The following is a 27987-nucleotide window of genomic DNA, read 5'->3' on the forward strand; positions in this document are numbered from 1 at the left end:
ATGATGAACAAGGGCTTTCCAGTTTGGTTCCAATATAGGATATCCTGATAAATAGAAGTATCTTCCAAGTATAGTAAGACAACAGAGTGGAGTTACTGTTGTGGCTCAGCAGGTTACCAACCCGACTAGTATCCATGGGGATGTGGGTTTGATCCCTGGCCTCACTCAGTGAGTTAAGGATCTGGTGTTGCCATGAGCTGTGGTGTAGGTCAAAGACGCGGCTCGGATCCCGAGTTGCTGTGGCTGTGGCATAGGCCAGCAGCTGCAGCTCTGATTAGATCCTTATCCTGGGAACTTCCATATGCCACAGGTGCAGCCCTAGGAAGCAAAAAAAAAAAAAAAAAAAGCCCAGTGCTAGTAAAGCAGCTCCCCTCAGATTGACGGATGGTGAAGTTACACTCTGGACTATGCTGTAATAAGCTTTAAATGGAGAAGATTGAGAAATAGGGTCATTCATACTTTAGGAGCATTTTGAGTCACCAGTGAGAGGATTGAAAACATGGATTGGTGGAGACTGGGGAAATGACTCTGAATGTTTTCTTTGTGTTCTGTGCACCAGCCAGTAACTTGGCTTTAGATTCTAGTTTTGTTTTTGGCTTTGAGTACTGAAAGAGTATCTTATTCAGATTTCTGCATTGCTATAGCATTCTGCATTGGAAAATCTTTTGTCTCCTTTTGAGTGAATGAGAGAGAGACTGTGTGTGTGTGTGTGTGTGTCCATTACTATCAAGCAAGATCCAAAGACTCAGTAACTACTGGAGAAACACATCGTGATTTTCTACTTGGGAATGGTCCAGCTGCTATGAGGAAGAAAGATAACACTTGAGGAGTTCCCATCATGGCTCAGAGGTAACAAACCTGACTAGTATCCATGAGGATACAGGTTCGATCCCAGACCGTGCTCAGCGGGCTAAGGATCCAGTCACAGCTCGTGAGCTGTGGTTGTAGGTCACAGATGTGTCTCGGATCTGGCATTGCTGTGGCTGTGGCACAGGCTGGCAGCTGCAGCTCCAATTCAACCCCTAGCCTGGGAACTTCCATATGCCAGGGGTGTGGCCCTAAAAAGACAAACAAAACAAAACAAAAAAACACTTGAAAGGTACTGGGTGCCAGACTTCTTACAAATACCATTAACTGGATGTGTTCAGCACCTGTCACAGCTTAGCAAGTTTCCACTTGTTATATTATACTTTTGACACAGGTGTCTTGGCCTTTTCAGGTTTCATCTTTCTTTAGAAACATCTTCGGCATCTTTTTTTTTTTGTCTCTTGTGTTTTTAGGGCCACACCTGTGGCATACAGAGGTTCCCAGGCTAGGGGTCTGATCGGAGCTACAGCCACCGGCCTATGCCACAGCCACAGCCACAGCAATGCCAGATCCAAGCCGTGTCTGCGACCTACACCACAGCTCATGGCAATGCTGGATCCTTAACCCCTGAGCAAGGCCAGGGATTGAACCCGCAACTTCATGGTTCCTAGTTGGATTCGTTTCCGCTGAGCCACAATGGGAACTCCCATCTTTGCTGTCTTTAAGGCAGTCTTTCTCTACTCTTTAAAATCATGACTACCAATCTGCACTTTTTTTTTTTTTTTTTTTTGCTTCCCTGTGGCATATGGAGCTCTCCTGGGCCAGGAATCACATCCGGGCCGCAGTCCCCAACTAAGCTGCAGCTGTGGCAACACCAGATCCTTAACCCACTGTGCTGGACCGGGGATCGAACCTGTGTCCCAGTGCTCCGAAGATGCTGCTGATCCCTTTGTACCACAGCAGGAGCTCCCCGGCTTTTTATAAATGTAAAAATCTCATGCCTTCTTTAAATGTTTTTGAAGTTGCAAAATAGTTATTTCCCCCTCAGATATAGTTGCAGTATTGAATTTGCTTTTCCAAGCTATATTAATGTATTCATTTAATAAGAATTTACTGAGCACCTCTACCATATACTCAAAGCTGCTAGAGTGCACTCATTAGACATGCAGTGTGTGCCTTTTCCATGTGGCTTAGTCCCTGCTCTAGGAAAGTCAGTTATTTACATCTCCTAAAAGATTCCTTATGAGGAAGGCAAAAGTCTCCATTTATAGAATCATATTACATTTTATTTGGATTAGGATGTACCCGTTGTCCTTATTCTCTCTTTAGGGTTAATAGCTTTATCTCATTTCCCTTAGCTCTTTGGAAATCTGTTTAGAAACTCTTCAGATGTAAATTTATTTTTCCAGGTTTTACCAAAGGAACTAATCTTTATTTTATCATAATTCTAGAAGTGTGTGGGGGTGGAAGAGGTGGAGATTGACCCTAGCCTCCTTTGGCCAGATTTGGACCATTAAAGCTTTTTTCAATGTGTTATTCTCCCTGAGGGAGTTTCTGGTTAACTCTCAGAACTTTGAATACCCAGAGCCTAGGTGCACTTAATTCCCATTTTGCTCTGCTGCTAGAGAACTTATGCAGACTAGAATTGAGACAGATGGGCAATATTTTTGAAGACCTAACAAGCTTCTGATGATAGAATGCAACCAGAGGTAGAACTAAGGAGAGCTGTCCTTCTTCCTTTGAGATGAATTCTTGTCAGGACCAGGGACCCTGTCCATAGAGTTGTTTGGCAGTCACACAGGCTGCCCCACGCCTGACCATGTTTAGGGATGCTCCATAAAATCTACAGGACCAAAACTATCAGGATTTTTTTATCCATTTAGAGCAGTGAGTCCAAATTTTTAGTCTTGAAAGAACCATTTAGTTGGAGTCTTTCACAGAGAAATAGTTTTGTAAAGTCATAATCAAAATCTGTGTTTCAGGTGATAGCCTTTTTGTTAGATTCTTTGCTAGAAAATTATCAGAGGTCCTTTGCCAAAAGATTGTGTCTTAGTTTGTTGGTCTGTGTTCTCGCCATGTTGTAATAATAGAAATCCAGCTACCATCAGACATGGTGCATAATCCTTGGTAATCATTTGCCGATTTACTTTCTCAGGATACAGTTTAGGAATCTAGAATAGAAAGGTTAAAGTAAAATTATTGCGCTGTGTTTAGAGATTGCCAATATTTCAGCATCCTTTCATGATTATTTATGGAACTAGCAGAGTCCAAGAGTTCTCCCCAGAGGGAGAGATCTGAAACAGGTATTTAGGGTCTGCTTAGGGTAGTCGGTTGCTGAAGTTCTTGAGTGTATCAACTAGAACCTATCTAACTAACTAAATTTTAGAAACGGATTCAAGATTTAAATACATCACGAACATATTTTGATTTTTGCCTGGTCGTCATTTGTTTCCTAATGGACAAATATTTTATTTACTATTTTCTAAATATTTCAAGGTAAAAATTTAAAGTTAATGGAAAAAAATGTAGGTTTCTAAACTACCTCTGATCTCACTGGCAACATTCCTATAACTACTTAACTAGCAGGAAATGGATGGGGCCTGACTGGTGACTGGAGCCCCTAGTTAGAGAGGTGTACTGGAGATGCAGTCATGTCATTTGGTGTCAGTCACATGTGGCAATGATCTTTGGTTTGATGTTTGTTTGATTTTGTTGTTCTTACTGTTCTGTGTTTTTCCTTTTCTCTTTTATTGAATTTTGCTTTATTTCCTCTCTGCTTTTCTGACACCATCTCCCTTTAACACTCCACACACCCTGCCCCCCAAACTGCCTTTCTTTTGCTCATTTCTGTGCCTTGACTTTCCCATTTTAGTCTCTGTACAGTCTGTTCCTTATTTCTCTAGTGGTTGCAGCTTCTGAGCTAACAGAATGCTTCTGTCATGCTGTATGTTTAAAGCCTTGATTTTACTGCTGTCATACAAAACTAAACTTGACATGGCTGTTGGGCTGTTATTTACAGTTTATTTCTCTCTCTGCTGCACTGGTTAAAAGGACACTGTCAAGGTATTTTTTTTCATAATTTTTCAAATCATTTTCCTCACTGTTTACAATAACCCATTAAAAGCTTGAAACTTAAATATTTCCCTTTCAAAGATCCTCTCCATCATACATTCACACTGGTTTGTTGTTGTAGAGTTGCGCCTATATGTTGGGCTGGTGCCATTTGAGTTTTTGTCATTAAAAGCGCATGTAAAGTCAAGTTTTTTTGTGGGGGGTGTGGGTGGACTAAAGGGGAAAGTGTGCTGAATCAGTGGGCTGCTCAGCAAACAGAGGGAAGAAACAAAAGGTCAAATTTGGTCCCTCTAACCTTGACAGTGTCCCTTTAAATATTTCTCTACCACACACCCTGGCCCCCAGTTACTGAGCCTCTGAGTGCTGCGTACTTTTTCAGTATGAACTTCCCTATGTGGCTGTCACCCTAGCTGCAAAGATTAAAGCTTGTCTAAAGCAAGCCATCCAGTTGACACTGGAAGAGCTTTAATCTGTACCATTTGCACACTTGTGTATTGGCACATTCTGCCCTAGTGTAGAGACATGTGATCTGGTCCCTCTTGTTGCTATAGCATCCTCTTGCTGGCATTTTAGAAGCCACACATAGAAACATCACCATTTGTACTCAGGAAAAGCAGTCATTCGCGATTTACCTGTGATCAGTTAAGATCTCATAGCTATGTAGATTTCATGTTGAAAATGTAATAATTGTTTGCTTTTTCAAGGAGAACTATATTTAGAGTTTTAGAAGTGTCTTTTGTAATTATTGCAAGAATTACACCAAGCAAAATTTCAGCATTTCTTTGAGCTGCGGCCTTGCTATGACCATCATATTAGTGAGGAAAAGTACCTGAGGAGACAGTAAATGAAATTCCTTAGTCACTCCCATCAGTTCTGATAGCTGTGTAATCAGAACAAGTAGGGATGTCATAAGAACTCCTTTCTTTGGCTGTGGAGTTGAATCAGATGTGTTTGATCCATCAAGTCCTAGGTACCACCCTGATACGTAAATGGCACCAAGCATCCAAAGCCTGATTCATTGCCTTATTTCTCAGCATAAACCAGAAGATTCTCAGAGGGTTCTATTTCTTAGGCTAAGGAGGATTCTCTAATTCATAAAGATTTCCTTCTCTCTCCCAGGTGTGATCTTTTAGAACTTGATGTTTTAAAATATTGTTTTGATCGCGTCAGTTATCGTATCTTATCATATTTACCGTTCCGAAGGAGAATTGCAGTCCTTTTCCCTTTCTTTTTTTGGTGCAGATTGTACTTCTCACCATATCTTTTTGCCATACCTGCTCATCTGATAGAGTTACTTATGTGACTCATCAGTGAAAGAGCAGGGGCTAGTGCTTCAAAATCATCCATTTAATTGGGCAAAAACTAAGGAGTTTTAAATGAGAAGTAGAGTTTTACCATGATGATCTTGTCCACAGTAGTTACTTCTAATTGTAAAATATCACTCTTCCTCAGCCTTAGTGATTATTCGAACTTAACTTGCATGTTTTCTTGTTACCAATTTTAGGTTGATTATAAAGTGAAATTCTAAGTTTTGAATCCCATTTCCCAGTTGATGCCCAGCGTATTAAACATCAAGAGATGCTTGCCTTAGATAAGCTTTTTCCTTTTCACTTTTACCATTAATTCAGCAGTAGAATTGCAGATACCATTTACTTTGGGGCTGAATTAAGCCGTAGCAGAAGGATTTGTGTCAGATGACTGATGGTATCTCTATGCAGAGGCACAGCAGGCATTAGGAGTGTGGTCTTGGAGCTTGATGATCTCCTTTGCAGTCTGTCCTCTTCACTATAGTGAGCCAGACCTGGTACCTCAGTTACTCATAGTCGAAGAGCTTTGGACATTCAACTCTGAACTTAATTGGTGCTTGTAAAACACTTGCTCTGTGAGAGAATTAAGATGCTGTTTTGTTCTTATTTTGTTCTTATTAATAGCCATGAATTTCACTTCTCTCTTTCTACTCTCATCTGAAATTGTCATCTTTGAGGGAAAGCAGATACCTTGAGCTTCTTATTTTTTCATCTTGCCCTTATTCTGGAAAGTGCTTGGGTGTGATGACATAGTCTGTGTTCTGTAGGACTTTTCCAGCGTGTTGTCTGCATGTCAGCCCAGCTTATCTCAGTGCATGGCAGCTCCAGGGCACCTTGTGCTCCACATGACTTCACCTAGCACCACTGTGAATCCTGTGACTGTTAACAGAGGCAGAGTCCCAGCTTTGAGGGCAGAATTGTGAGAACAGGAAAATATCTGGGCCAAAACATTTCATATCTCACTCAGTGGAATTGACCACTTCATAGAAAAGACAGTTCAAATTCATTGTCCTCAGAAGTTTCCCCTTTGAGATACATATTTTGACCTTTTAAGCTATAGAGCATTTGTGTTTTCATGGATGGTTATGTTTAGTTTTGTAAGGACCAACTCTGCCATACTTCGAATTTTCAGGTTCCTAAAGAGAAGGATGAAATGGTAGAGCAAGAGTTCAACCGGTTGCTGGAAGCTACATCTTACCTTAGTCATCAGCTCGACTTCAATGTCCTCAATAATAAGCCTGTGTCCCTTGGCCAGGCATTGGAAGTGGTCATTCAGTAAGTATTTTGATACTGCTTATCGTATTTTGAATTCCATTTATAGGTTTGATATTTGATGTTAAGTTTTTCGTCATCTTATTTGAGCTACTTTTCACTTATTTTCATGTGAAACAGTTAAATCCAAAAGTGAAGCCATTTAAAATAATTACGTGATTCTTAAGGTCCTGTCAGTTGTAAAATTCACATCTTTTATGGTACCAAATTAACTGTATTTAACTCAATTTAGAAAATAATCTGCTACCAGCCAACTTTCTTATTCCAAAGTGTCAGAAATTTTGGGGGGAGTTCCTGTCGTGGCACAGTGGTTAACAAATCCGACTAGGAACCATGAGGTTGCGGGTTCATTCCCTGGCCTTACTTAGTGGGTTAAGGATCCGGCGTTGCCATGAGCTGTGGTGTAGGTCGCAGACGAGGCTCAGATCCCGAGTTGCTGTGGCTCTGGCGTAGGCCGGTGGCTACAGCTCTGATTAGACCCTTAGCCTGGGAACCTCTATATGCTATGGGAGGTGGCCCTAGAAAAAGGCAAAAAGACCAAAAAAAAAAAAAGTCAGAAATTTTTGTGAGTCTTGAGGCCATCAAATGTTTTTGATGGGTGCCTCTCTTATGCAACAAGGTTGGCTGTGTGGCCAGGGCATATGTATTGGCTTTTCAGGTTACAAGAAAAGCATGTCAAAGATGAGCAGATTGAACACTGGAAGAAGATAGTGAAAACTCAGGAGGAACTGAAAGAACTTCTTAACAAGGTGAAATTATTTATTTTTTTCATAGCTAAAGATGTATCGGGGGAGAAGGAGTTTAATTTAGAAATTTTAAAAGCATTTCTGATTTTTTTTTTTTTTTCCTCTCTGGGAGAGAAAGTCCACACAACTCATTATCATTAAGAAAATAATGGAAAAAAAAAAAAGAAAAATGGAGTTCCCGTGGTGGTGCAGTGGTTAACGAATCCGACTAGGAATCATGAGGTTGCGGGTTCAATCCCTGCCCTTGCTCAGTGGGTTACAGATCTGGTGTTGCCATGAGCTATGGTATAGGTTGCAGACGCGGCTCAGATCCCATGTTGCTGTGGCTCTGGCGTAGGCCGGTGGCTACAGCTCCAATTAGACCCCCAGCCTGGGAACCTCCATATGCTGCGGGAGTGGCCCAAGAAATGGCACCAAAAAAAAAAAAAAGAAAGAAAGAAAATAATGACCAGCAAAAGACACTATTTTCCCTGTCTTTCAGTAAGGCATTATTAGTAAATTGTTGCTGGGGGAAATCTATCTTTTTTGTGTCAGGTTGCCTTTGTTGCAGAGCTGGCCTGCTGTCCTCTGCTGGAGTCTAGGATGAGGTGGAGATCAGCTGTGCTGGAGTCAAGTTCCCACTGATGTAGGCTACGTGTCAGGAGTTCCCCTCATGGCCCAGCAGATTAAGAAACCAACTAGAATCCATGAAGATACGGGTTTAGTTCCTGGCCTCGCTCACAGGGTTAAGGATCCGGCACTGCCATGAGCTATGGTGTAGGTCACAGACGTGGCTTGGATCCGGTGTGGTGGTGCAGCTGGCAGCTGCAACTCTGATTCAGTCCCTAGCCCGGGAACTTCCGTTGCGGCCCTAAAACAAAAAACAAAAGCAAGCAGCATGTTAGCAGCCAGGAGCTTAACTCATTGCCATAATTACTTCACTTGCGGTGCCAACATGGGGATATTCCCCAAAGGGTACATCCCCCATTTGAGAGCCCTTGTTTACCCCACCTTTCAGAGCACCAGCTCCAGACTGAGACTGTTTCTCATCCTGCCAGCTGCAAACTTGGGGGCTTTATAAGGCAAAGTCTGGTATCTTGCAACTGGACTCTTGCCTCACCCTCTCACTGTGCCTCATTTCTTCCTCTTGTCACATGAAGAGGTCTCTGGCACACTTTCTTTGTCGATTGGTACCAATGAAATGAGAAGAGTGGCTAGAGAACAACAGCCAACTGATGGGGAGTGGCAGTCTCAAGCTTTCACCCTAGTCTTGTGTGGCACCATCAGAAACTTGAAAAAACTAACATTGGGAATGGTTCCTTAAGGTTCTTTGTGTGACAATTTGACCTTTTACATATTTAAAAAACAGAATTTATGACCATTTGTTTTTCCTGGTAGTTAAATTAGTTTATAGTTAATTGTATATTTTTATTAATGCAACAATCCTAGTTTCTCCCATTTGATTTGGAAGATAGCCAGTCCTACTTAACTGATGATGACGTGGTACCTCTTTGTTGAGCCGTACAGGATTTTTTTTTTCCTGTTTTAAAATGTCGTGATTTGGCAATTCCAACTGTGGCACAATGGGATCTGTGGCATCTCTGGAGCACTGGGACATAGGTTTTGACCGCCAGCCCGGCACATTGGTTTAAGAATCCAGCATTGGCACAGCTGCTGCATAGGTTGCAACTGTGGCTTGGATCTGATCCCTGGCCTAGGAACTCCATATACCACAGGATGGCCAAAAAAGAAAAAAAAAAGTCCTAATTTGGAAGAGGTATTTAAAAATTCCTTGGACCTTGCACTGTAACCCTGTTTTGGTATAACAGCAGTTAGGGGAGGAGCCTAAGCACATGCTTTTGGCAGTGAATGATATCATTATCTGGAATGGTAAATTTGTGTTTTTCCCTCTTAGATGGTAAATTTAAAAGAGAAAATTAAAGAACTCCATCAGCAATACAAAGAAGCATCTGAAGTCAAGCCACCCAGAGATATCACTGCTGAGTTCTTAGTGAAAAGCAAACACAGGGATCTGACTGCCCTGTGCAAGGTGTGGTAAATATACGTCCCTTGTTGATTTTACTTGGAATCCTAAGAAACAGTGTAGATCCGGAAAGCATCAAAATAGAAAGAGCCACTAGCCAATCAGGGCTGCCTGTAGTAAGGAGAAGAGGGTTGGTACACAGGAGCTATGGGAATGTGATAGGTAGGTTTTGTCTGCTTTTTCTGCGGAATTCCTACCTTGTTTTCACAGTGTCATCCTTTAGCTTATCTACATCTCATTTTAGCCCTCATTTAGCCCTTATCTACATCTAAACCATAGTGTATCCCTGATGGTTTAGAGTAATGATGATGAACATGGACTTCAGAGTCATTTCAGTGAAATCCCTAACTTGGTATCTCCTCACCACTCGGACTCCTTAATCACCTCATCTGTGACGTGGTACTAGTCCTGTGTCACTTGTAGGGAGTCTATCTAAAGTGCTTATTCCATCCTGGGGACCACACAGGAGGTAGTAGTCACTATTCTTGTTTCATGTGTACTGTGTAGCAGAGTAGATTGTTTCTTTATTTCCTCCTGTACCCACACCCTCGCCACAGTCTTCATTCTAGGCTAACATTGTAACCTGCCTCCAAGAACAGCCATCCCTGAGCCCTGACTCAGCCTTAAACTGGGTCATACTTGTAGATTAACCTGAACAGGGTGTGGTCTAGGCCTTACACTCTGTGGTGTAGATAACTAAGTGGTTAGGTCTCTGACCCATCAAGATCAACCTGGGTCTCCTAATTTTACAGGAGTATGATGAATTAGCTGAAACACAAGGAAAACTAGAAGAAAAACTTCAAGAATTGGAAGCCAATCCCCCAAGGTAAGGAAAACATGAACGCTCAAAGAAAGCTTTCACTGTTAACTTCTGTTAGATACAGAAGGAAAATTACAAAGCACCCTGTGCTTTTATTTATGTTCAGTGAATGGACTGTAAATTGTTTAATGAATGAAAGATATTTGTGCACATAGAGCTACTCATCAGGTTCCTTAATCCTCTGCTCTTATGTTTTAATGTGTAAAAGTGTCTTAGATACTTAAATATATTGTTTTCAAAAATATAGCCTTTTCCATAATATCTGATATTTGAAGGAAAATTGCCTTTGAGTGGGGTAGAGGGTGGTATTGCTTTAAATTCTCTTAATTCTGGGGGCTAGGAAAATATCATACTTTATTTCCTTTAGATTTTTGACAGTAAGGCTTTATGTGTTGACAATGTGCTACCTATTCTCGCTTAAAAAAAAAAAAAGCCCATGCTTTATTCGAAAACAAAAAATTTTAAAGCAGATAAGTTTTTATAGTGCAAGGTAACATTATAAAGCATACTTGTTTTTTGTTCAAATTACAGTCAGGTCTTTGCTTTAGGTAGTGAAATCGGCACTTCTCTAGGCACCAGGAATAAAGGGCTTAATGAGAGATAAGGTCCTGCTTTTTGACTTAGAACTTCTTCCCATAAGGCAAAGTCCCACTGAGATCGTCCATATCAGCCCATTGAAAGTAGTAGTAATGCCCTTTAAAATAACCTTGTGCTCTTTGATTCTCACTTTGCAGTGATGTGTATCTCTCATCAAGAGACAGACAAATACTTGACTGGCATTTTGCAAATCTTGAATTTGCTAATGCCACACCTCTCTCTACACTCTCCCTTAAACACTGGGATCAGGTAAAATTCCTTTATCATTTGTTTTGTTGCACATGTCTTTGAGAAGGCTCCTGAGAGAAACTATTTGCCATGTTTGTTTTAAACAGCTTTACTGAGATATTTTATTTGTTATTATTTATTTATTTTTGCTTTTCAGGACCACACCTGTGCCATGTAGAGGTTCCCAGGCTAGGGGTCAAATTAGAGCTGCAGCTGCCAGCCACGGCCACAGCAAGGCAGGATCCGAGCTGTATCTGCAACCTACACCAACAGCTCATAACAACGCTGGATACTTAACCCACTGAGCAAGGCCAGGAATCAAACCTGCATCCTCATTGATACTCTTCAGGCTCATTACTGCTGAGCCACAATGGGAACGCCTTTTTTTTTTTTTTTTTTTTTTTTTTTATGGCCACACCTGTGGCATATGGCTGTGGTGTAGGTCAGCAGCTGCAGCTCCGATTCCACCCCTAGCCTGGGAACCTCCATATGCTGTGAGTGCGGCCTTAAAAAGACAAAATCTAGTTGTCTATACTCTTGCAGGAGCTCATTATGTTCTTTAAATTCTGGATACAGTTCCTTTGTTGGATTTATGTTTTGAAAATAGTTTCTTTCATTCTGCAGCTTGCCTTTTCATTTTCTAAATGGTATCTTTCTTTTTTTTCCTTTCTACGGACACACCTGCAGCATATGGAACTTCCTGGGCTAGGGGTTGAATCAGAGCTGCAGCTGTCAGCCTATGCTACAGCCACAGCAACAATGAATCCGAGCTGCATCTGCGACCTACACCCCAGCCTATAACAATGCCGGATCCTTAACCCACTGAACAAGGCCAGGGATCGAACCCGCATCCTCACGGACACTGCGTTGGGTTCTTAACCTGATGAGTCACAAATGGTATCTTTCAAAGAGCAAAAGTTTTTAATTTTATGAAGTCCTATTTATCAACTCTTTCTTTTAGGTTTTGTGTTTATTGTATCTTGAGAAATCTTCGTCTAAACCAGAATTGCAGAGACTTTCTCCTGTTTCCTTCCTGAAGTTTTATGGACTTAGCTTTTATGTTAGGTCTGTGATCCATTTTGGGTTAATTTTTATGTATAAGGAGAAGTGAGGAGTTCCCATCGTGGTGCAATGGTTAACAAATCCAACTAGGAACCATGAGGTTGCGGGTTCGATCCCTGGCCTTGCTCAGTGGGTTAAGGATCCTGCGTTGCCGTGATCTGTGGTGTAGGTCACAGACGCAGCTTGGATCTGGCATTGCTTTGGCTATGGTGTAGACCAGTGGCTACAGCTTCGATTCGACCCTTAGCCTGGGAACCTCCATATGCTGAACCTCCATATGCTGCGGATGCGGCCCTAGAAAAGACCAAAAAAAAAGGAGAGGTGAGGGTGAGGTTCAAGTTTTTCGATTTGGTTATCTAACATTCTAGCACCATCTTTTTTCTTCATTTGTTTTGTCATCTTTGTTGAAGATCAGTTGACCACGTATGAGTCTGTTTATGGTTATTCTCTTCTGTTTAGAATCTGTCTATCCAATGCCATTATCACGCTGTCTTAATTACTGTTGCTTTACAGTACATCTGGAAATCAGGTGGTATGAGTTGTCTACCCTTGTTCTTTTTTGGAAGTGTTTTAGCTGTTTTAGCTCTTCTGTAAAATTTTAAAATCAGCTTAAAATTTCTATAAAAAATACCTTTTGGAATTGTCATCTTAACAGTAATGAGTCTTCTAATCCTTGAATATGGTATATTCTCCATTTATTTAGGTTTTCTTTAATTTATCTCAGTAATATTTTATAATTCTCAGTGTACCAGTCTTTTTTTTTTTTTGCCTTTTCTAGGGCCGCTCCCACGGCATGTGGAGGTTCCCAGGCTAGGGGTCTAATCAGAGCTGTAGCCGCCGACCTACGCCAGAGCCACAGCAACGCCGGATCCTTAACCCACTGAGCAAGGCCAGGGATCGAACCCTCAACGTCATGGTTCCTAGTCAGATTTGTTAACCACTGAGGCATGATGGGAACTCCTCAGTGTACCAGTCTTAGCACATCTGTTGTTAAATTATTCTTAAGTATTTTCAGTGTGATTTACCCTTGCCCTGATGAGAAGTCACAGGATATTTTAGATGTTGAATGGACCAGTCTCTAAATCTGAGACTTTAGTCTGAGACTTTGGCCAGGTTTAAGATTGTGTAGAAGTAAACACCATATTATTATATTTTAACATAGTTTATTTATTTATTTTTTGCTTTTTAGGGCCATACTCGCAGCATATGGAGATTCCCAGGCTAGGGGTCAAATCAGAGCTACAGCTGCCAGCCACAGCCACAGCAATGCAGGATCCAGGCCACATCTGCGACCTACACCACAGCTCACAGCAACACCGGATCCTTAAACCACTGAGCGAGGCCAGGGATTGAACCCGCAACCTTGTGGTTCCTAGTTGGATTCGTTTCTGCTGCTCCACAACGGGAACTCCACATAGTTTCATTTTCATTATACATTTTCCTAGTAAAATTACTTTGAGTTCTTCATCTTTAAAGTATGTCCTGGTATTCTTTAGCATTTGAATTATGACAAAGATTGGACTTTTTAATCGTACAAATCTTGCAGAATTTCCAATTTCTTTATGGTTTTTTGTGTAAATACTAAATCATTCCTGTCCTAGTCACTGATTTATCATTTGAAGTTTCAGTATGTATTTATTTGTAATCGTATTAAATTTTAAATGTAGGTGATGTGAACTGATTCACATGGGTAACAAATGAGTCAGTCACTAAGTAGTGAGAATTCTGCTGCCAGCTCATTATTTTTCTCTAATTCCTAAAAATTGTGGTATGTTTTCCCCAGGAATTTCGTGAAATTAGAAATGCCGGCTAGCCTTCAAAAGTTTTTCTATGTGGAAATTTTCCAGTAAATTCGAAGATACAAAATCATTTTGGGAATTCTTCGAGGCCAAATCTTGACCTTTTTACTCTATTGATTATCTTGGGCAAGTCTTTATAGTCTTAGATTGCCATGGCCTAGTTTGACTAACTTTAGTTTTGAAGGTCTTCCTCAACCTTTTTTATGTTTGGCCACACCCGTGGCACATAGAAGTTCCAGGGCCAGATATCAAACTCGTGCCATAGCAGTGACCCAAGCTGTCCAGTTATGCTATAGGCCATAGAGGAAGTTCTCTCTCTCTCTTTTTTTTCTTTGGTTGCACCATGGCATATGGACGTTCCCAGGCCAGGGATAAAATCCAAGCCACAGCCACAGCTGTGGCAATGCTGGGTCCTTAACCCACTGCACCACAGTGGGAACTCTTCTTCCTCATCTTTAAAACGTATAAGTTTAAGGCATAAAAACTGATTGTGCTGTTAGGTGAAGGAAAATGTAATTAGGATGGTGATTCTGATAGCCTATCAAATCTGTAATGCCTGCAAAAGCCAAACAAACTTTTATGATATCTAATTATGTGAATTTACTGAATCAGCTTCCTTCCCTTTCCTGCCCAATATGGGTAGTCTGGACTTGGTATAGGGCCGTGATGATAAAAAGTCTATCTCAGGAAAAAAAGAAACTGCCCTGATCTCACTGCCCAGAGATGGCCAGTAGGAACATTTTGGCGTTTTTTTCCTTTTCCCTTCAGCTTCCTGAGGTAGCTAAAGTTGAAAACTGATTGTTCTTTAATTTCTGCCTTAGAATATTGACTGTTTACACAGCTATTGTTTTTTCAGTGTTATGGAACTCAGTATAAACGGCTTGAATTAAGAAAGTGTGAAAATGTGTCCTTTCCTGTCCTCTAGGATGATGACTTTGAGTTTACTGGCAGCCACTTGACAGTGAGGAATGGCTACTCGTGTGTGCCTGTGGCTTTAGCAGAAGGCCTGGACATTAAGCTGAATACAGCAGTTCGGCAAGTTCGCTACACCGCTTCAGGTACGTCTTTACTGGTAAGATAAATCTCTTACTCTGAAACATGGTACTGACTTTAGTCTGACCTACAGAAAAAAAAATTAGATATATTTCCCGATAGAATGTATTATAAACTGTGATTCCTAAATTTCAAAATTTCTATTTACAAAAGTATTGAGCCTGTAGAGCCTTTGGAGCTTCTAACCCCATCATAGTATAGAACATTGAGGCAATTTTTAGAATCCCCAATTTGTGCTTGAATTAGTTTGGTACTGTAATAACAAATTATAATCATGCAGCTAATTTTGCTAAGTATATTCTTAAATACCAGGATCTGGGCCCCTAAGCTCCTGTAGGACTCACCCCTTGTATTTCACCATCTGTATCTTGGTCTTTGGATTTATTCTGGCTTTTTCTATTCAGGTGGGCCAACTGCTTAGGCCAGTGTCTCGTTTGGGGAGCAGTCGTGCTAATAGGGCAGCGGCAGGGAGTTCATTGCTCAGTAATGCTGCTTTCAGGGTACATTTTGTGTGGAGTGCACAGAACCCATCGTCCACCTGTCTTCGGAATGAACAGTCTTGAACTCCTTATGATAAGCTAGTCACCTCCCTTTCTAAGGGCCCTCATGGCAAGTTGGAGATGTGGTCACCAATCTTGCCCCCTATGGCCCCTTTTCTAGAATTGCTGAGATCTCCACAGATAATTTTTTTTAACAACCAGTGAAAGTTTTCATTTAATGTTCTCTTCAGAGGTAGCTTCTAGCTGATGGTGTTGAGATCTGCAGCCTTTAAATAGCCATTTGCAGGCAAGTGGAAAACAGTGAAACTAGCTTTTGTGTCATTTTCCCTAGTTCTGCAGCCACAGGAAATGGATATGTATGGATCTCCCACACTTATTCTGAGCTGTTTATGTATTGATATGTAGAGGCATTCATTGAACAAAATTGAACACAAATGAGGGACTATTACATTAACCTATTTTCAGAACTGTTTCTGTGGGCAGCTTTGAACTCATTCACATCCTGGCAGGCCAAGCATCACAGTGCATGTTCTCAGGAATAGCATGCTCTGTGGTGTTAGGGCCGCATTGCTTAGATCTGCACCAGTCTTCTGGTATCATTCTTCTCTTGGTCCTTAGTGAGCACCTAACCACAGTGGAGAGGTATTGGATTTTTATTTACTCTTAATTTTGGTCTAAATTTAACTTAACTTTGGTAAATGATAAGATCCTATTATTAGCCCCAAAGGTCACGAGTGTGTCAGTCAGGAAGGTGGCGTAGATTGGTGGTAAAGATCAAGGACTCTGAGGTTGGCTGTGGGTTTGAATCCTGGCACTTGTTACCTGTATGGCCTTAGATGAGTTACTTCAGCTCTGCCTCAGTTTTCCTCTATTAAAAAGTGAGTGGAACTGACTTCATAGACTTGTAGTAAGAAGTAACAAGTAGCATGTAGATTCTGCTGTGCACTAGAAACTCAGTACCTTTGCAGTATCATCCTAATCACCAATAAAGTCTTTTCCCTCTGACCTCTATAGGATGTGAAGTGATAGCTGTGAATACCCGTTCCACAAGCCAAACTTTTATTTATAAATGCGATGCAGTTCTTTGTACCCTTCCCTTGGGTGTGCTGAAGCAACAGCCACCAGCTGTCCAGTTTGTGCCACCTCTTCCTGAGTGGAAAACATCTGCAGTCCAAAGGATGGGATTTGGCAACCTTAACAAGGTAACTTGCCCTGGGCATCTCTGCCTAGCACTGGGTAAATACTAGGCTTAGTGCCTCCAACTCAGCAAAGGGAGAGGTTTGTGTGTTTGCACATTTTGCTGTGCTCTCAATTCTGTGTTATCACGGTTGGGCCTGCCAATTCACTCACTTTAGTGCCTAATTTTATATATATATATATATATAAAGTATCCATGAGGCCTGTCTTCTGGGGTCACTTTGCAAAGCCAAGCCTACCAAAAGAGAGCTCTAAATGTCTTCCTGAGTTGTACATTTATAATAGGTATTTCTAGGCTTATATCGAGAGTAATTAGAAGAAACTTATTTAATAAGGTCTGAGGAAGGAGAACTTCCTGTTGGGGCACGGCTATGCTTAAAGCCCATGGTCTCTGAACGCTGTCAGCAGCTCATGTGCTCCTTTTTCATGACAGGTTGTGTTGTGTTTTGACCGGGTATTCTGGGATCCAAGTGTCAATTTGTTCGGGCATGTAGGCAGTACGACTGCCAGCAGGGGTGAGCTGTTCCTCTTCTGGAACCTCTATAAAGGTAACTGCTTTCTAGTTCTTTTTTCACATCCTTATAAGAATAGAGAATTAGGAATATTACACCTGCCTTCAAGGGGCTCACAACCTAGTGCCGGTACAGTAAGGACGTAGACAGCCCAGTACAGGGCAGGAAGTAGAGTGACAGAGTTGAAGGCTCAGGGCACTGCAGAGGAGAACATAAGAAGAAATTAACTCAGCCGTGCAGGACAGGCCCAGGGAAGCTTCCTGGAAGGGGGAGCTTTTATTTCTCATTTTCAGGCTTTTGTATCTGAATTGCTGCTAAATCTTTGCGCACTTCTTTTAGAATGTACCTATCAAACTGCTTCCTCCTGTTTTACATTCTTCTGCACTTGAGTTGCTCTTATTTTTTATTTTTTTATTTTGTGGTCTTTTCGCCTTTTTTTAGGGCCGCTCCCGCGGCATATGGAGGTTCCCAGGCTAGGGGTCTAATCGGAGCTGTAGCCACCGGCCTACACCAGAGCTACAGCAACGCGGGATCCAAGCTGCGTCTGTGACCTACACCACAGCTCATGGCAACACCGGATCCTTAACCCACTGAGCAAGGCCAGGGACCGAACCCGCAACCTCATGGTTCCTAGTCGGATTCGTTAACCACCGAGCCATGACGGGAACTCCTTGAGTTGCTCTTAATTTTATAGAGCTTTAAAAAAAAAAAGTATATTTAGACCCTCCCTCATTCCATGAAAAGATATGAGACATTCTGTGCAGCAGTATCAGGAGGCCTGGCCTTGACAGTGCATTCACATCAGTTAACCTCTTTGACTCCCACCCCAGTTTTTTCCATCACTCTTCACTGCCTGACACTGAAATATCCTTCACATGGCCAGGGCCACAGAGGAGCCATTTGTTCACCAAGCACATTGTTTCCAGCAACAGCTGAATGCTCCTTACCTTTCCTGATCCTAGGCCATCAGGTCCTGTCAGAGCCAGCCTCACTGTCTCTCAGACCTGTGTCCTCATTTCCCACTGCCCACCTCCGAGTCCTAGCCACTCATACCTCCTACCTGTTCAGTCGCCAGTAGCCACTGAGTGCTGTTCCTGCTTCTGTCATTTGATGGCTTTTCATTATCATGACTTCACAAAGGCCCAATAATCTACTTCAGCTTCCTCATTGTCCATCCCCTCCCCTGCCTCCTGGAATCCTAAAATGGACCATGCTGTCTTCTACTTTGAGGGCTCTGTGTTTGTTGTACTGTGGCCTGGCCTGGGCCACTTTTATTTTTCTCCTCCTTTTCCTCTCCAACGTGGCCTACTCTTCTGAGCCTTCAGGTCTTGACCTAAATGTCACTGTTTCAAAGAAGTCTTCCAGGACACACGTACTCCCAACTGCCTCAAATCTAAATTCTGTCCTTGTGTCTTTATTCTGTATCTTGTGTTTTTCTTCATAGCTTTTATCACAGTTTGTAATTATATATCTCTATGATTATGTATTTGTTGACCTTATATCCCCAGCATCTAGTTCTGGGCCTATCACATAAGCCTGTTTCAGAGAGTCAGGAAATGGGTGAGTAGAGGTGATGATGAGTATGGAAGTACCTGGGGTAATAGCTGAAAGAGAGCAGCCCTGGTCATGGAGATGTCTGAGAATTCTGTGCCTAAATATTAGGAACATTTGTGAGCAAGGTCTGAAGTTATGTCCTCAGGACTTCTGTATTTTGCCAGGTGATAAGCAGTGAAGTACCTGAGTCACACTTCACTCACTATGCTTTGCCAGCTCTTTTAGGGATAGGATTCCAATTTCAGAAACTCGTCTCTAGCATGAGTGGTGCATGTCTGTCTGTCGGTCATCAGATTTCAAACAGCCGAGAATAACATGGGACCTGATAAGGAGGTACTTGAGAAAAGCATGTAGGAAAACCCTGGAATTGTCCTTTCTTTCTCTAGCTCCAATACTATTGGCACTAGTGGCAGGAGAAGCTGCTGGAATCATGGAAAACATAAGTGATGATGTGATTGTTGGCCGATGCCTGGCCATTCTCAAAGGGATTTTTGGTAGCAGTGCAGTGCCCCAGGTAAGTGGGGGCGGGGATCTGGGGTGCAAACATATATGCAAGTTGCACCATAGATTCTTGGTCAGAACAGTTTCAGCCAGAATGGAGGTGTGTGTGGAGTGTCTACATTAACACTAATGTTTGCAGAGTTCACACCCTAAGTATGCAGTTGAGAAAAGCCCCTAGTACATGGGCTGGGGGATTGAGATTATTCGCTGCATTTCTTTGTGTTGTGTTGTCTCTCCTTGTGGAATCATCTCCCCTCTGCCCCCCAATTCCCCCAGCCACCTTTTAGACAAAGTGGCCAGGCTCCCTTAGGGAAGTCTTAAGAGAATCTCTTGATATTTTTTTCTATTATTCTTTAGGCCCACAGAAACACTCTTATACCCTTATGATTCCTTTAAGAGAAGGCATATTAATGCTTCATGTGAATTTTAAAAGGGAATAAAGGTGAAGTCCTAGGTAGATCTCTGGATTCATAGATGAGAAGGCATGACTGTTTTCTAAAGCAGCAGCATTCATCACTTAGCTAACTCTCCTGTCTGTCGCCGCTTTCTCTCACTTGTATCCCCACCCATCACACCTGTTTCCCCGTTTCCAAAATGATTTGTCCTCGGTGTCCAGTAATAACTTCCACTCATGGTTTTTCCCTTAGCCCAAGGAAACTGTGGTGTCTCGCTGGCGCGCTGATCCCTGGGCCCGGGGCTCCTATTCCTATGTAGCTGCAGGATCATCTGGGAATGACTATGACTTAATGGCTCAGCCAATCACTCCTGGCCCCTCAATTCCAGGCGCCCCACAGGTGAGAAACTGGTAGATTATACATGGGGCCTATTTGGCAACAGGCCAGTATCCCAGAATCTCAGGTAAAAATGGTGCCACTGATTATTTTAGATTTGAGGAAGTCTGTCCTTGGACTCTTTCAGATAACCAAGAGCAGAGGGAAGGAGAAGAACAAATGTCTGATTTGTCACATAATTGGCTTTGTCAGTCTAGTCAGTCTGTTCAGAACAGAAGAGGCCAGAGTATAAACCAGTTGCTTTTTCCGTATTGTGATTTTTGTTCCTAAAAAACAAAAACAAATCCGTTTTTAATTGTGACTCATTTTGTACCGACTCACAGGATTGTTGAAGTATCCCAATTACTTAGGGGCCTCTAGGACATGCCCCTGAAAAATAACCTGGGGTCCTTATGAATAGTTAGGGTTTCTCAGGACCCTCTGGTAAGGGTCCTTATGAATAGTTAGGGTTTCTCAGGTAAGGCCTGCTCTGAGCCAAGTGTTCCTGAGTAAGAACAAATGCTGTGTTCTTTATGGTTCAGAGTAGTCAGGAACACCCCTGCCGTTGGCCCAATAGGTACTACATGAGGCAAAGGAAGCTCTAGAACTGGGCATCCTCCAGATAAACAAGCACAGATGCAGTTAAGTATCACCCTAGAACTAACACCTCATTTCTACTTCTGTCAGCTCTAGGAGACTTTTTGGTAGAATGACAGACCAGTAATGGGATGGGGTAGGGGAGTGTGTTGAGCCACCAACAGGATTTGGCAGTTTAGATACAAGAATAAAGGCTTATCTGCAGCTTGCTGATTTTCTCAAAATTTTTTTCCCAAAATAGCCTATTCCACGACTCTTCTTTGCTGGAGAGCATACAATCCGTAACTACCCAGCAACAGTCCATGGCGCTTTGCTGAGTGGGCTTCGAGAAGCAGGAAGGATTGCAGACCAGTTCTTGGGGGCCATGTACACTCTGCCTCGCCAGGCCACACCAAGCGTCCCTGCACAGCAGTCCCCAAGCATGTGAGACAGATGTGTTCTGCGGAAAGAAGCCAATGTGTCTTTTGCTGCATAAGCAAAGCTCTTCTAGCAATATCAGACTCTGCCGAGACTCACCCTGGCATCTGGACTCTGGATCAGCTACTGGAGCTCATGATGGTCAGGTAGCCAAGGAGCTCGCCTCCTTTGAGTGACTTAGAACTAGGGAGGCACTTGTCCATTAGCGTGGGAGTCTGTGTCCCTCATTAGGACTTGAGGCAAGTAAGTGCTCTGAGAGGACATCTTAGTTCCTTTTGTGTGGTGGTTTTTTATATTTTGAGAATAAAACTTCTTAGAAAATTAGTCCTATCTTTTTCGTTTCCCCTTAGGGTTAGTTAACACCTTTGAAAATGCCAGTTTATCCATGTTTAAATAAGGAGGATGTTTATTTACATAAAGGAGAAAAATGCTTTGGTTGGGTCAGGGTTGAGGGTGGTTCCCATGGAAGCAAAGGGATTCGTGGTCTGTGGGGCGACCCTGTGCCAAGGGTATAAAGCTGAAGGTCAAGTATATGGATATTAGGAATTTCAAGGTAAAACACAAGACTTGACACAAAGTTTGGGTGGGCCTCTGGCAGACCATTCTGGCTCTATTCCTCCAGATTCCCTCCATGGGTATATTGCTAACTTCCCACTTCCGTCCAAAGTATTGGTATAAAAGTTTAAGGAGCCTAGATGGTATATTAATTCCCCACTGCTGCTATATAACAAGTTACAGTAGCAAACTGAGGGAAGATTCCATTTCCTTCTTCAGCTTCTAGTGCCTTGGCTTGTGGCCCCAGATGTTTTCCTCCATCTTAAAAGCACATTACTCCATAGTCTCTGCTTCCACCATCATCATCTCTTGTTCTGTAGTCAGATCTTTTGTCTCCCTTTTATAAGGTCACTTATGATTTCACTTCAGGCCCATCCAGATCATCCTTCCCATCTCAAAATCCTGCAGTCCTTTCGTTGCCATGTAAGGTTAAAACAATTTTTACAATAAGGAGGGACCAGTGCCTCTTCCTTCCAGAGGCTTCTAACATTGTGTTACTGTAAGTGAATATACATAATCTGCTTCTGGAAACTGGATTTTACTCCTGTGAGTCTATTCTTACGTAACATTAGTTTAAATCAGGTTTTATTCTTACTAAGATTTAAAGAGCATTACATTGGTAGTCTGACTGGAAAATGAAGATGGACAGGGCTTTTTCCTAGCCTCGGGATGAGGGACAGCCATGGGAAAAATCAGAATCAGAGCAAGTGGTATAACTGATATAAAGATGAGACTAGCATGTAGTGAAAAGTATAGTGGCTTTGGAGAGGTAGTAAAGCTAGTATTTGGCAAATCCTAGCTTTACCATTAATTTTGTTACCTCAGGAGGATTAATCTGAGCCCAGTGGTAAAGAGTTTTTGTTTTTTAAATAAATGGCATATAGGCAGCTTGAGCGATGGAGATGATTGGTTTTTTGTGTGAGGATAATTCTAAAAATAAAATGTAGCAATGAAACAGCTGCTATATAGATGATTCTAACTCCAGTTATACGGTCCAAGGAATGTCGTTTCCCAAGCCTCAGCTATGTTTCCAGTCCTTATGGCATCAGTACTTAGCTGAGTATTTTCAATAACATACAGTGAAATAGTAGTACTCCCTGCACCAGTGCATAGCAACAGTTGTAGAAATGACATCAACAAAAACAGCATCACTGACTCACACTCACACATGGAAACTAGGGAGCTTTATTGGTTACATATTGTGCTGCAGAGCCAACAGACAGCATTAGAGCCAGAGGATACATGCAGACAGGCAGCTTCAACTATACACATGCACCCAAGGAGCCCTGAGTCACTGCTCATGGCTTCACCCTGGTTTCCAGCGACAAGGTCTGGCCTCGTTGGTCCCATGCTTGGAGCAGGAATGTAGGAGAAGCTGCTGCACCTAGACTCCAAGGGGCAGGGTGAGACCAGAGCACCTGCCTGAGCAAGTAGGTGTGGACCAACAGATACTGATGTCCCCTAGCAAGGACGCCTATAATGTAATAACAACAGTTTATTTGAGGACTACTTCCCTAGCCCTCCCAATCTTTAAAATACAAAAAAAATAGACTTTATTCTCTTAAAAATACATTCCATTCAGTACATGTTCTGAGCTGTGAAGCAGCAGGAAGGTAGGGCCCCTTTCCTATGATCTTGGTTGTGAGGCTTTGAGGAGAACCCTATTCCCCACCCTGGGGTATTTGAAAGGTAATCCCTAAAAGCAGCTCTTCCAAAGCAGTTTTGTCAGAGTAACAATATCAAAAAAACAAACAAACAAAAAAACCCCACCAACGAAGGGGACCCAGAGACCAAGTCCCTTTTCCTTTACTGGGAAGTGGTAGCACTTGACACTAACCCACTAAACATAAAGAACTAAAACTGCCCCAGGATGACAAGTCCAAGATCAATACAGGCCCTCCCATACCCCATGAGAGGGGGATGAGTTATGTGCAAGTTTGCCTGTGGCTGAGGTTGAGTCCTTGGCCCCACTGCAATCCCTTTAACGCACCCTATAACTGTTTTGTTGCCACACAAAAGCAAAAACAGCCATAGTTTCTTTGTCCACCATCCCTGCAGCTTTTTCTGGTTGCTTCTAGTATCAGAGTGGTGATAGACAGGCGGCAACATGTGGAGACCAGCTCCTAGCATTTAGCCAACTTTATTACTTCCTCCAACCAAGCAGCTCTGGAATGCCAGTCTCCAGCCTTATTAGGAACCCTCCCTCAACCATACACCTGCCGGTGAAATTCAGAGTTAAGCCCAGCTGCAGAAGAGGCTTATCATAAAAGTGGGTTTGTTGGCTGGGACAGTGAGAATTATTTGGCTTGATCAGACAACTATTCAACTACCATATCTCCCATTTGGACGTTTCCTCCAGGACTCCTGATGGTGAGGCCTGGGTCCCAACAGACACACCTAGGTTGCTTTTCAGAAACGAGCCTTCCAACTTTGGAATGAGAGCCACCCTTGCCAGTCATTTGAAGTCCAGCAGAACTGAGCCTTTAGCCTATACTTGCTATTACAAATGGTATTTTCTGCAATGCTGAGGACATTTAAAAATAAAAACCTGTTCTATAGTGGCTAAGCAAACAAGATATCCTGAAATAACTGTTATAATCAAACCCTATTGCACTCAGATTTTTAAGATGGCAGCCCCAGCAAGAGGGCACCACAGCTGTCCCTCTTCCACAGAGCATTTTGGGTGGTGGCAGATGTTGGTGCTGCTGAACTGTGGAAAGATCCAGACTTTGGCACCAGGAACTACAGCACCAGAATCCAGGGCACCAGTACCCAAAGACCAGAATTATTGGCGAGATCTTTGTAGGCATGATTTGGTGCCCTTTTGTTTCTACCAGCAAGGAGCCACAGACCTAATTTCCTATAGCCTCAGTTGACTGCCACAGAGATCTGTTTCCTTTGGACACTGAGGGTTGCCAACCAGTGAAGTGTGGCAGGGGGGCTGCAAGTGAGAGGTCGCAGCCTTGAGCTAGTTTCCGGCCGGAGACCCAGGAAAAGCAGCAGGAAGAGATTTTGAAAACAGCATCATAAGTTGAGCATCTGAGACAGCAACATGGAGAAAACGCAAGCCACATGACAAATACCATTAGCTTGGCAAAACTCCAGAAAATGGAAGTATGAACAAAACACTCCTGTCAAAGTCAAACAGGTGCTCCCCCAGGCCTTCTCCAGGATGGCCAGATCTGATGCAGACGGGTGGGGTGAACGCTGGTTCCTACCCTGAGTGGAGGCAGAGAAAACTCAAGCACTGCAGCAGGAGATACAGCAACCTGTGTTTCAGAGAGCACGTGGCTTGCTATGTGGCGCTGGGCAAGGTTGGTGTTGAAAGGGGTGGCAGGGACCATCTAAACTAACCCTTTTGTTACACAGACTGGAAAAATGGGGCTGGGGGAATTTTTCTGAACTCATCCTCATGACTTTAATACCTGAGGAACTGGAAAAAACAAGGCCCAGAAAAATAATCACAGGCAGTGGAGAGGACACACACAGACCCATTTGGACAACGCCTTCCAAGAGTGAGACTCACCCCCCACAGGAGGGTAGAAACAAAAATCTTGGATGCCAGATTTAGGACCCTTAGAGACTATCCATTTCAAAGAACTCATTTTATAGATAGCAAAACTGAGCCCCCAAGACAACACTGACCTGCCCAAGGTCACATAACAAAGGAGTACAAGGTTATGAAAAAAAATCCGCTTTCCTGACTTCTAGTCTAATGTTCTTTCACTATGAAGGAACAGTGTCAGCTTCATAAAGGTAGCTTTCAAAAGAGGATTCCCTTCTTTCAACTTGAGAATGCTGTAGAAAAAGTAGTGCCAAGAATGTATGGTTCTTTCCTTGTGTGATTGGTATGATATAAGGAAACAAATCAATTTGTATTTACGTGGCTCCCTGAAAGGTTTACTGCATTTTGAACTGTATAAATCTGGGGCCCTTAATGGGCATGTGTTACCTCTCCTCCAAGGAAGTCATCACAAGGATAGTCGGTTTGCAGAAATCACGGGCCCACGTCTGTAGGAACGCATCGGCTTGGTAAAGTGCGATACCTCCTCCATGGGGGATGAAGAGGAGGAACAAAGTCCGTGCCTTTCATGAACGACTGCTTTGTGGAGTGACTAAAGGGAAATCGCTTCTCCTGTCCACTTTCCCCCATGCTGGCGCTTCCTAGAAGGCAGAGTGTGCTGGGCCAGGCCCAGTTTAGTCTGGAAATATTCCAAAGGAGGACATGACCAAGTCAGCCTGAGGTCTCCAGCCACAGGAGAGGAACAGGCAAGGCCAGCAGCATTATTGGTGCTCAGAGAAGGAGATGCATGAGGCTTGTGTACTTCCAGGTACCTCTGGAAGGTGAGCAAAGAGCTGGGGTTGGGGGGAGAGGTGGTGTCATTCCATCAGGTGGGTACCCATGTGTTCTGCTCTCAGAAAACAATGGTCAGCCAAGGGGCCAAGTCAAAAAACTCTGACCTAAAGGGTATTTCCATAAACCCTTAGAGGCAGCACAGACCTCTTTTGCTGTAAAAGACTGAGGAACTCCACAGGGGAAGGAGCGGAAGCCCCCTAGATGGAGCTGATGGCTGGTGGGTGTATAGGCCCTTAGGGCAAACAAGCGGTGACCTGGATGCAGTGTGGAGACCTAAGAAACTGGAACATTAACCACACAGAAGGGGGTTGCCCTATGACGCAGAACCCACAAAGGAGCAGAGAAGAGATTTAGCTGCTGTTAAGTGGTGTGGATACAAGGAGTTTCTCTAGCTTTCCTCATTTTGGGGCCAGGGTGGCCCATCCTACCTAGGGGGTGGGGACAAGGAGAAGACTCATGCATCAGGGAAGGCTGGAACCGGGTGACTACATCCAGCTTGTAGTTTCTGATCCCCTCTGGCCTACTGGCAAAAAGTGACTTGAGCCACAGCCTGGCTCTCTGCAACAGTCTCCCAGCCAAGGCCTGGTGTCTAGCCTGGTTAAGTGGCCTTGGATCCTTCATAGAGCAGGAAGATGGGATGGAAGAGCTGAGAAGCATGAGCAGAGGAGGCAGGAGACCTCACCCCACTGGCTCAGTTTTCCTCAGCACAGGGTCTGCTTGGCCGTAACCGTTCCTCAGCCCGGGCTCGCCCAGGCTCTGGCAGCCCCTGCTTCGCAGACAGTTCAGATCGTTCAAGGGAGTTGTGCAGTCGTCTGTAGACACCAAGTGTGCAGTCGTCACCTTCCTCCTATGCCAATAAGTGACAAAAGTCAGCAGCGAAGGACAATATAGTAAGTAACAAGACACCCTCGCCCCCCACCCCGACGGTTCTCTCCAACCTGACAGAGGGAAATGGAGTGCAGACAGACCACAGCAGAGCTACAAAGATACGCTCAGGCCTGGGGACAGGCCAATATAAAACTTCCAACCACCAATTCCAAGTTGCTGGGAGCTCCTAAAGTAGGGGGAGGCTCACAACTGAACAGGTCCTCTAACGGGCAGACGGCCTGCAACGGGCACTGCAGTGGTGCCCTAAGTGGAGGCCAGCAGCCCTTGGAGTGCTGCACATGCAGGCTGCGTTTCTCAGGCTAAGAGCCATCTGCTTGGTGGAGAGGCAGGGAAGTATGCTAAACAGGAAGCTGGACAGCCTTAGCCTATTTCCCACCTACAAACTGCATGCCTTTCCTACTATATCCCATATGTGCCCCTCATCCTGTATTTCTCAGAGAGCCAAAGCTTCAGCAGCCTAAACATCCAACTTTCTCTCCATTCCTCTTCAACCAGAATTCTGCCTTTTTTTTTTTTTTTTGTCTTTTTGTCATTTCTTAAGCCGCTCCCGTGGCATATGGAGGTTCCCAGGCTAGGGGTCGAATTGGAGCTGTAGCCACCGGCCTATGCCAGAGCCACAGCAACAATGGATCCGAGCCGCGTCTGCAACCTACACCACAGCTCGAGGCAACGCCGGATCGTCAACCCACTGAGCAAGGGCAGGGACCGAACCCGAAACCTCATAGTTCCTAGTCGGATTCGTTAACCACTGCGCCACGACGGAACTCCAGAATTCTGCCTTTTTAATGTCCTGTTGATCTTCCCAAACTAATGCAGATCATGAATACCAGTATGAGTTACAAAATCAGGTTGGCAGGGTAAAAGTGCACTGGATTCAGAGATGGGAATCTTGGGTTCAGGTCTTATTAGCTCATCCAGTAACTCACCTGGGTGGCCTTGGGTAAGGAACTCTGTGTCTCTGACCCTCAGTTTCTGCATCTAAAAAACATAATATCCCCAATATCCTCCCACACCCCAGGGCTGCTGGAGAGACTGAATGAGATGGTAAGGAAGTGTTTTGTCCAGGGTTAAGTACCTGTAAAGACTCATAGGGCTTTTCAAGTTAATGCACAGTCACCTTTTAAAAAGAAAGGAACAATATCTACATCAAAATTGTCTTCATCACTTGAGCCACAACTATAAGACACTCCCCGGGGATTCCCTTTCATATGTTGTTCCAGCACTATGATCCTCAACAAAGCCACAGTGAACCAGCCCTGCCCACAGACTGATGATATAATGGGCTAGACAGGGGTCTGTGACACAAAAAGTGATGCTCAGACATAAAGTGTATCAGAGTAGTCCTGTTAGCAT

General features: G+C 43.3%; 2 protein-coding genes across 6 annotated transcripts in view; one reads left to right on the plus strand and one right to left on the minus strand.

Annotated features, from left to right (window-relative positions):
- Positions 1-21158, plus strand: part of KDM1A (lysine demethylase 1A) — a 67343-nt gene extending 46185 nt beyond the window's left edge. For both annotated transcript variants that reach the window (XM_047792396.1, XM_047792397.1), the window contains 11 exons: positions 6319-6461; positions 7117-7207; positions 9099-9233; positions 9980-10053; positions 10782-10893; positions 14659-14791; positions 16301-16488; positions 16917-17031; positions 18936-19063; positions 19698-19844; positions 20659-21158. In XM_047792396.1, coding sequence (XP_047648352.1) covers positions 6319-6461; positions 7117-7207; positions 9099-9233; positions 9980-10053; positions 10782-10893; positions 14659-14791; positions 16301-16488; positions 16917-17031; positions 18936-19063; positions 19698-19844; positions 20659-20844 — 1452 coding nt within the window. In that variant the 3' untranslated portion in view covers positions 20845-21158. The remainder of the gene's footprint in view (positions 1-6318; positions 6462-7116; positions 7208-9098; positions 9234-9979; positions 10054-10781; positions 10894-14658; positions 14792-16300; positions 16489-16916; positions 17032-18935; positions 19064-19697; positions 19845-20658) is intronic.
- A 1393-nt stretch (positions 21159-22551) lies between these two features.
- The window catches only part of LUZP1 (leucine zipper protein 1), a 100808-nt gene continuing 95372 nt past the window's right edge, over positions 22552-27987 (minus strand). For all 4 annotated transcript variants that reach the window (XM_047792394.1, XM_047792391.1, XM_047792393.1 and 1 more), the window contains one exon: positions 22552-26593. In XM_047792394.1, the coding sequence (XP_047648350.1) occupies positions 26438-26593 (156 nt within the window). In that variant the 3' untranslated portion in view covers positions 22552-26437. The remainder of the gene's footprint in view (positions 26594-27987) is intronic.

This window comes from Phacochoerus africanus, chromosome 8, assembly GCF_016906955.1.
Source record: "Phacochoerus africanus isolate WHEZ1 chromosome 8, ROS_Pafr_v1, whole genome shotgun sequence".
NCBI lineage: Eukaryota > Metazoa > Chordata > Mammalia > Artiodactyla > Suidae > Phacochoerus > Phacochoerus africanus.